Source organism: Arachis duranensis, chromosome 4 (assembly GCF_000817695.3).
Source record: "Arachis duranensis cultivar V14167 chromosome 4, aradu.V14167.gnm2.J7QH, whole genome shotgun sequence".
In the NCBI taxonomy this organism is placed as follows: Eukaryota; Viridiplantae; Streptophyta; class Magnoliopsida; order Fabales; family Fabaceae; genus Arachis; species Arachis duranensis.
This window is the reverse complement of record NC_029775.3, coordinates 13,419,144-13,428,839: the sequence shown is the minus strand read 5'-3', so window position 1 is coordinate 13,428,839 and position 9,696 is coordinate 13,419,144. Positions and strand designations below refer to the sequence as shown.

At 33.8% G+C, this 9,696-nt stretch overlaps 1 protein-coding gene across 3 annotated transcripts in view; it reads right to left on the bottom strand.

Moving 5' to 3' along the window:
• The window catches only part of LOC107483455 (uncharacterized), a 13,588-nt gene extending 6,294 nt beyond the window's left edge, over positions 1 to 7,294 (bottom strand). The window contains exons 1-14 of one of the 3 annotated variants that reach the window (XM_021140122.2): positions 6,951 to 7,294; positions 6,545 to 6,644; positions 4,192 to 4,559; positions 3,722 to 3,876; positions 3,358 to 3,594; positions 2,525 to 2,634; positions 2,342 to 2,419; positions 2,138 to 2,238; positions 1,455 to 1,549; positions 1,263 to 1,378; positions 750 to 853; positions 590 to 667; positions 351 to 429; positions 32 to 200 (exon numbers count right to left, since the gene is read on the bottom strand). In XM_021140122.2, the coding sequence (XP_020995781.1) occupies positions 32 to 200; positions 351 to 429; positions 590 to 667; positions 750 to 853; positions 1,263 to 1,378; positions 1,455 to 1,549; positions 2,138 to 2,238; positions 2,342 to 2,419; positions 2,525 to 2,634; positions 3,358 to 3,594; positions 3,722 to 3,876; positions 4,192 to 4,535 (1,666 nt within the window). In that variant the 5' untranslated portion in view covers positions 4,536 to 4,559; positions 6,545 to 6,644; positions 6,951 to 7,294. The remainder of the gene's footprint in view (positions 1 to 31; positions 201 to 350; positions 430 to 589; positions 668 to 749; positions 854 to 1,262; positions 1,379 to 1,454; positions 1,550 to 2,137; positions 2,239 to 2,341; positions 2,420 to 2,524; positions 2,635 to 3,357; positions 3,595 to 3,721; positions 3,877 to 4,191; positions 4,560 to 6,544; positions 6,645 to 6,950) is intronic. The other 2 variants (XM_016104070.3, XM_021140123.2) reach the window with 2 other exon arrangements.
• Positions 7,295 to 9,696: the final 2,402 nt, after the last annotated feature.

Below are 9,696 nucleotides of genomic sequence, written 5' to 3'. Positions count from 1 at the left end.
CTACAGGAGAGACAAAAACAAACCAACTCACCCATAATAGCTGCAAGGACAAAGCGGTTATCTAGGCTCCAAACAATCATATTTACACCACGTGGAGTGGGTAGAGTTCTCTGACGAGGACCACCTCTCTGAGGTTGAGGAGGCATAGGTGGAGGTGGAACTCTCAGATGATATGCCCGAGTCCAGCGACCACTTTTCCCCTAAATGGAAAAATTTTGAAAAACTAGAATGTAGTCAACTAATCTTTGGTAATTTGGGTAACAAAGTAGCCACAACTCTCACTTTCCTTCATAAAAAGAGGAAAAAGAAAGAAAACAACCATAGAAGGAATTACATTTGATGAATCTTACATGTGACCTGCGTGATTTGGGAATCCATATAATAGCACTCCCATCACGAGAGCAGGTAACAATATTGTCATGATTCAACCTGGAATAAAAGCCAACTAGATTATTAGATAGCAAAATCATTGAGAACTGGGCAGAAGGCATTTTTAGCTGGAAGAAAGCAGAGGAGAGGAGAGGGCCAATCTAGGAGTCAGAACATTCAAAACACTAGTTCCCGAAGATATATATACACACCCACCCACCATGAATTCTTAAATTTGGGAAGATTTTCCTCTTTCCAAGTTTCTGATGTGGAAAACCGAGATGCTACTGCACATCCACTGCAAAACATGAAGCAAAGGGCATTAGCACGCAAAAATTTCATCTATCAACCAGTATATCAGATACTGGAGCAATACAAACCTAAATTGCACATAGTTTACATCATTTTCATGCCCGGATAACATATCTATCTCGTGATTTGGCTGTTCAGTATCATCCACACTTGGTTTACAAGCATTCCAGACCTGTAAAACCTTGAAGTTAGATAAGAAATTGTGAAGCTGAAAATCCATTTCAATAAATACATGATTGGTTTAACCCCTCCCCCCCCCCTTCTTTTTTTTCTATGAGTTCTTTTCTTCCTTTCTCTTCCTCATTGTAAACTTCTCTAAATGCTACTTAATATGCAAAGCTAAACACTCATTTAGATGCTAACACTAAACAATATGTCAGAGATAGTTGGGTACTCTTATAAATGGAAAACGATCAAACACCTCACAAGTTATTTCTACAGTAAATTTTAGTTTTGAGGCTGTCTTGTTAGCATATGATGACCATTAAAGCCTATACACTATCGCATTCAAATATATGATAGAGGAAATAAGAGATATTTTCATATTCAGACATGTATGATGTATGTATAGAGATATGTACCCTAGCAAGATTATCAGAGCTACCAGTGACAAAGACAGTCCCATTAGCATTAAAGGCGCAGCAAAAGATCTGATGGCTATGTGGCAAAGTACTAGAAGATGAAACACCATTCCTCCCTGAATAAGGTATTCCATGTTAGTTCTTCTCACAAAAAAGAAATTACTCAATCAATTCACAAAAGAATCAACTAACCAATTACAGAATCAGAAGGCCTCGGAACATATATTCTTGGACTTGACTGAGTGTACCTTGCATCCCATATCCTACAAGTTCCATCATCAGAGGAACTGCAAAATATACAAGACACAATATTAACTTGGGAGAGAAAGCTTGCAATTCTTAAGGTAAGGATAATGCATGCAAAAGCAAATCAGGTCAGTCCATTAAACGCATACAAAAATCTGTAGGCTGAAGTTGAAAATAACATTTTCAGTGTCATGATAAATAGCATCAATAGGAAGAAATCAGGACCGTTTAATAGATTGATCCTTTAAAATCCAACTCACACAGATTATCTCCCCTAAACTATTATATTCACGACAAAAAGATAAATTTATACTGAAGATAACCCCCTAATGTTTATAAACTATTATATTCCGGGCCTAAAGTAAATGAATAAGATGGATTAATCATCAAGAATCAGACAAAATCAAAATAGAGAAACGGTAACAAAATGGCTAAACTCTATGGGCAATAATAGTTGGGTAATATGTAGTTGAAAATTGTGTGTCTCATGGTACCATGGGACTACTTAAGTATCTCATAATTAGATTGGTAACCTCAAATTTACTGTGCGTTTTATGATTAGCATCCACATCACAGGCATATGACTATATTACAAACTTCTTTTGTTTTCTTTATTATAACAAACTTACGATAAAAGATGGTACACAGTTCTTGGACTAAATGCTATTGCAGTAACAGCTCCAGTATGTCCCCGCAAAACTGATATTGGTAAGCCATCTGGCAAGCGCCACTATGAGAATAAAATAGTCAAACATAAAGTGCATACAAAAAGCACAGGGAGAATGGAGAAGGAAAACAAAATGATACAACTGAATAAGTCACATGGAGCTTACAACTCGAATGATACAGTCATTCGATGATGATGCAACTAAAGCATTGTTTGAACTCACAGCCAGGTCAGTGATATCACCCTATCAAACATAGCATACAGTTCAATCTAAAGGCCAAAGAATATCAAACAAATGAAAATCCAGACAAAGAGGAGAAATAAAATTTATTGTACAAAACAAACTCACCTCATGTCCACGGCAACTGGCCAAACAATAGGCAGTTTCCATTGACCAAATTTTTACCAGTCGATCATCTGAGCCCGTGATGACATATCTCCCTGACCGATCTAATATAGCTGTGGCATGTGTTAAAGTAAACTCAGTCGCATGTTCAATAAGCAACTAGCAGAATTCAAGAAAGGAGGAGAGAAAAAGGGGGAAGGGGGGTGTGGGGGGACGAAGATGGTAAGGCCCGGAGCCGTATGAAATCTTCAAATGATACACAAGAGAGTTTAGACCAATTGATGGCTAAAATAGTGGAACTGATCATTTCAGTGTTATGGAGCATCTGATTGGAGCACAAGGCACCTTTAAGGGTGCAGCCGCCCCTTAACTGCCATGAGGTAGGATTGTGATTATGGCTTCCTTTTGCTGTTCTAATCTGGCAGTTCCAAGGGATTGATTGTCATTTAATAGAGTATGCGTACTTTTACCGGATTATATCTTTCCGTCTTCCTTGTGGTTAATTGTCTTTAGCATGTTCAAGTGTTTTTATTCACCCCTAATTGTGCTTTGTCCCTTGCCTTAGGAGGAGAAAGAGACAATAGAAGGATCAATTATGACATTTCTCACAGTAAGCTATTTCTGCCTCTATCATCTTTTAAATAAGACAGCTACCCATTAAATATATATATAATATGGCCTTCCCCAACTATGTATCTCTACTCTACTGTAACCCTTAAAGGAAAAGAAAAAGAAACAACGTAAATTCTTATTTCAGGAAAAGTACAAGGACAACAAAGTTACAGAAAAATTCTAAACATAAGCTAGATTATTTAGCACTACAAAGAATAACCTACCACAATAGACAGCATTACGGTGTCCTCTTATCCTCTTGATATTTTGCATTTTCTGTACCATGGTAGAAGGCTTTGCAATTGCATAGCAAGCAGCACGTATAGATGGCGCACGATGGTGTCTGGGAAAACCACCCCCAATTTCCCTCAAATTAAGCCCATGAACCTGATTGGCTTTCATATGAGGCCAGCGCATGTGAGGAGGTGGCCGCTTGACTTCATTTATTTTATCATTGTCATCTGTAACAGAGAAAAGTATAATCAGTTAATTCACTACTTAGTTTGAGAATTTCCACAGCACAATGAAGTGTTAATGCTGAAGTTAATAATAATAATAAAAAAAAAAACACAAATAAATGACACATACAGCTCAGAAGTGAAAATGAACCCTTCCCCAAAAGAGTAGGAACATCAGCTGCATTTGGAGCATTTCCACTACTAATGCGAAGAGATGGGGAGGCTGTATTTAATAACAATTGCTTCAAAAGCTTGACTAAGTGATCCTTTTCAATGTGAGGATACCTGTAGAATAAGTAATTATGAAGTCAACTGTGTTGCAAAGATCATAAAGAAAGTTAACATTTTAAAAAATTAAAAAAAAAATCATTACATACTTATTTGTTAAAATATTACAGCATAAACGAATAGCAAACAGGTAATCTACCATAAGATATCAATACAACTAACAGTAAGATGAAAAACATGAATGTTAAAATGGGCCAGTGTAGGTGAATTTTGAAGTGTCTAACAGTGAAGACAAATTCGTTTAGAGAGTCAGAAGAGGCTAAAAAATAAAAATAAAAAATTGAAGAAAAAAAAGGGAAAATATCATAATACCTCTCCAACAACTTATCGTAAGTTAAAGAGAATGATAGACCATCATCATCTTCATCACCTCTAGGTGCCCCACTCCTTGAATACCAAGCATGATACCTTCTAGGTAAGAGTTGATGTTCAAGAAGTTCATTCCTGAACTGCATATAAGTTTTATGGCACGGCCCAGCAGAAAGGAAGTGCATCATGAGAAAATAAACTTCTCTAAGGTCAACATCCACATCCATGTCGCGATTCTGATTTGCCATCTTAAGCTGAGCTTTTTCAGGCACCTTCTTGGAAATAGTTAAACGTTTCAAATTCACAGAAGGTGCATTACCAGGAGGAACATACTTCTGCAAAGCCATATTCCTGTGAAGCACAGATAGAGCCTAAACTTACAACTCATTATTTTGGGACAAAATAAAAGTGAAAACAAAATGTAAAAGGCAATTAAGGAAATCACTGGAAAGAAGAGCAACAAATAGCTTATAGCCAAGATTCAGATATTGAATTCATTTATTGAGAAAGTATACAGATAAAACAAAAGTATAACTATCATTGAGCTACATAGTTCCAATGATTCCCTTGTTCCTACCCAAAAGAATAAAAAAGAGAGAGATAAATCAACCAGTAAATAGTAATTGATAAACTTAAATCTATCTCCACCATCTCACCCTCAAAGACTGCATGAATATTGATTTTCCATCGGAAATAACAACTTGAAGAAAAGATTGACTAATGAGCATTCAAAACAACCAGCTCCTAATCTTGGATTGACATTCAAACATAATATATAGAGTTTAAAGATTTAAAAAATAAAATGGTCCTTTTTTCCAATCAGAGGATAACAGGAATATTTCAAAAATCCAGAGCTGAAATTTGCAAAACTTCAGTGTGTTTGGGAAAGCTCTAAAATCAAAATTGTTTATCTGTATAATCATTTTTATGTAATTGATTATATATAGAATTAATTTATGTTTGGATACCTTAGCTAAAAAGTAATTTTAAGACAATATGTTTTGTTTAGATAGTCGACGAAAACAAAATTGCTTTTATATAGTAAAATCACTAGACAGGGTATGAAATGATGTTTTATATATTATTTGATACTTGAGGTAAATTTAATAAAGTCCTAAAATATCTGAAATAATGAACTTCTACTTCCCCAACCCAACAAAAAAATAAAATAAAATAAAACAGCTTTTTCGAGGGTGAAGAAAAGCTGATTTAGGAAGTTCCCAAGCATGCTCTTTTTCCAAAGAAAAACTAAAATATCATGTCTGGACTATGAAAGACGTACACATAAAAAAAAAAAAGAATAATAAACCTAGTCCCAGAAGCTTGGATTGGCTACATAGATTAGGCTCTGGCATGATGTTGTGTCATGAGTTATGTTTTACATTTAGAAATTGATTTAAAAGCTCTACACCACTTTTAATAGTTTTCTCCTACGGTATTTCCAGGTTTCTCTCTACCTTTAGCTACTAGACTACCCACTATTAGATCCACCCTCCATTCTTAGCTACAACGATTTATGATTCGTTACCTAGTTCCTAAAACTGCCAGAAAGTCCTTAAGCCTAACACCTAATTTACTACTTAAAATCAACTAAGCCTTCTTTTTTTTTTTGGGGGGTCTTTTTTGGTCTCTGGATAGTGGATATATTTGAGGGTTCCATGACAAGGTCATTATCTGCCATTTCCTAAGGCCATAAGTAACTTAGATGTGTTTGGAACAAGGAACAGAATGAGACAAGATAGTAAGACAGAGATACCAAGACAATGTAATTTTGCATCCCACCGTGACACTCTTAGCCTTTGTCTTAGTGCAACCAAACATATTTGTGTCCTACCCTGTCCCTGTATTTGTCCATGGATACTAACCAAACGCAACCTTAATGACGGAGTGTAAACAATCTCCAAATTCACTATTTCTTTTCTATGAGATGAATCAGCAATCACCTTCACATTATACATCCAATTCAGCATCATCGACCTTCTAATGTACAACATTATCCACTAATATCCAAGTTAACCACAGCAGCATCATCCAGTTGCAGAGTGTCCCCTCTAATGTACAACATTTCTGAAATCAAAACCTATTCTCTCTATTAAAGCAGCAAATAAACTAAAAGGAGAGCATGAAAAGAAACCCTTTGTCCACATTCTACAACCAACTCAAACAAAATAGGAGATAATGTGTATACAAGTTGTAAGATGCATTAATTTAACCATCAAACCCATGAATTCTTCCTCAAGATTTTCATATCATTATTGACACCAAAACAAATTCATATTCTCCATTGAATACAGTCACTCAATTTCACAACATTCATCAATCAGAAAAATCCACAAGGGCAGAGAGTAGACTAAACCTCATGAATGAGTAACAGATTCAACCACAGAAGCAGCCTCCACGGCTACAAAACTCTCCTCTAGACCTCTGACCCACCATAGAACGCATCACACATTCCTCTGCACCATTCAAAACAATCACTAACAGGAAAACAAAAAAGATTATGAAACCCTAAATTCAATGTACCAAAAGTTAACCAGAAACAGAACACACAACAAACACATCCACAGAGTAAAACCAATCAAGCAAAACAATATCAAACACATGAACCAAAGGAAAGCACGAACTCCTGAAAATTTGAACAAAGTAAAATGAAAATTCAAATTCAAAATATGAGAACAAATAAATATTGTTTAATTTGACCTAGTGGCATGAATGGAATTGACTTTCCATAAGGATAAACAAGGTCTAGTTGTTTATTGTACCGTTCTTGTGGATTGAAATTCAATACACAGAGAGAAAGAGAGTAATGGTGGCCTGTGGAAGTTGGAAATTGCGGGTTTAGGAGAATGGCTTCAAAGCATCGAGTGCGAATCACGCGCCGTAATGCGATTTTAGATTCGTGGAGGCTGCTCGGTGCTCTGTGCCCTCTCTCTCTCTTTTTGGCTCTTCAGTAAATAAATAAACTAATAAATTTAAAAAAATAATTAATTGGAGAGGGAGGCACAGAACGGAGAAGCAGAAACGAAAAGAGAGAACGAAGAAAAGGATTGGACAAAACGAATCGTTTTGATCCTTTACGCTCCCACTAAATACACTATACCCCAGGGTCCCCAGCAGCCACAATATAATGGGGTTTTTATATTTTGCTTTTGCCATAGTGAAAGTCTGAAAGATGATAAATTTATGAATTAAATATATATTTTTTTCTTAAGGCGGTTTACCACGCGCTAGTGGCTTCGTGCAATCTAAACTTTTAACAAAGAAATCAGTAGAATTTTAATTTATTGAAATTTGTTATTATTTTAATATTGTTAAATTTCACACTTTCTTGACATGTGATATATGATTTAAGTTATAATTAGTTCTGATAATTTTTATTAAAACAGAGAGTTTTATAATTTAATTTTTTTTATGAATTCATGTTTTATACTTTTAATTTACTACTTTATTTTTATATAAACTTTTGATTTCAACAACTTTATATATACAATTATAAGATAATTTTTTATATGCATAATTACTTAAGTAGAAATACTTTTCTGCTATTGAGCCTCTTGACATATTGTAATCAATTCAGATTTTGGAGTATCAATTTAAATATAGAAACTAAAAATATAAAATGGAAAATTTATTTGAAAGAAGAGTTAATTATTAATTTGATACACGAAATATTCAGGCATTGACAAAAAAATCTCTAAAAAATATTATCGTTATAATAATTCCTGATTTATTTTAAAATACAAGAAAAATAACTAATAAATATTATATTTTTTATAATTGACAAAAAATTTGTATTTGACAAATAATTTATTCATTTAATTTAAATTTTTGTGCCAACATTTGAATAAATATTTAAAACATGCACACAAAAATTGATAGCAAATTTGATTTCTAAATTTTTCTTTTTATTTTTCAAAAAAAATTAGTCATTTACAATAAAAAAATTTACTTGATGTAAAATTACAAAATTTTGAGGATAAAAAAAATTATTTTTCTAATGATATTTACAAAAAATTATATCAAAATATAATCTTTAAAAAATTTTTATATTGTATATTTAATATGTAGTATTTTTATCATATTTTTAAATTTTTCGAGAATTTATTTATTGTTAATACTTTTTAAGATTATTTTGGTCAATGATATAAATTTTCGGGTATTAATTGAATAATTTATTCTTTGAAAGAATAAAAAGAAGAAAAATATATATCTTTTCCTAAATAAAAAAATAATATATTCAAAGTTTTCCACTACTTTTTCAAAGTAAATTATAATTATCAAATAACTTGACTTCATAGTCACCAAAAAAATAACTTTACTTCATGGTAGATGCGTGTAGGTTAACGTTGATGAGCTGCATGTATGTTGAGTTGAGAACTTGAGATGCAAATCCATATATCCTTGTTGGCATTACAAAAAATTTTTTGCTTTTTGTTTTGAACTTTTTTAATTTAATCACTTTCCCCCCTTTGAAGAGACAGTGTTATCATTGGCATGTATAGTCTCCTGCAATCACACCGGGAAAATGAAGTCATGCGAGTACAAATTTTCGTTTCCTAATTCAGCAAAGAGAAAATATATGGTACATGATTTTTTTTTTATGAGATTTGAGAAAATTAGGTAAAACGTAATAATGAAAATTGACTTGCGTTTTGGACTATCTTTACAAATTCAGTTAATAACTAACTCAAAAAAGTATTCCATCCTCCAAAAGTGAAGGAGAAGAAATCGTTAAAATGCTCGCGTGACAGAATAACATTATTAAAGTCATATTATATGTAGAATTTATACATTTTTTATTTTTGTGAGTGTGTAGAATTTTTACACTATTGTAAGTTTCTTTTCGGGTTTAAAGTTCGTTTTAAGAAGAGTAAATTATTATTTTTAATCATAAAAGTTAAAAATGTTCACATATTTATTTATAAACGATAAAAATTATCATTTATACCCATAAAAAATGGCTTTTGTAAATAAAATTATTCAAACCCTAAAAAATTAAATAAAATTCTTAAATTACCCTTCTCTCCACCACTACTATCATCGTCTTTTTCCTCTCTCTCAATGTTATCAGCAACTCAATCCCAACATCGATCACATCGTCGCTTAGTATTACTGTCTCGTCCTCCTCTTCAATCGTTACCCTAATCCCTTCAGCTTTCCAGAAATCGTCTTTTTCCAGAAGTGGCCGGTCTTCCAGGCCTGGCTGTGCTTGCTACTGCATCCAATCTTGGAGATGCTGACGAAATCCTCCTCAGCAAAAACAGCGTCGTTATAGGTGAGGAGGGCAGGGCCCTGCCACTAGACAAGGTGTCGGAGAGAAGTGAGTCGCGACGGTGGGAGCGGCAGTCGAGGCCAAGAGAGACGGTAATGGCGTCAGCATCGTCGGCAGTCGATTGTGCATTGAATTACAAATGTGACTATAATTATAATTTGCTTTGATCTTCCTTATTTTCAAGTTATTGCTTCTGTGGTTGGCGTGCTGAGACAGAAGACGAGGTTGAAGGGGAA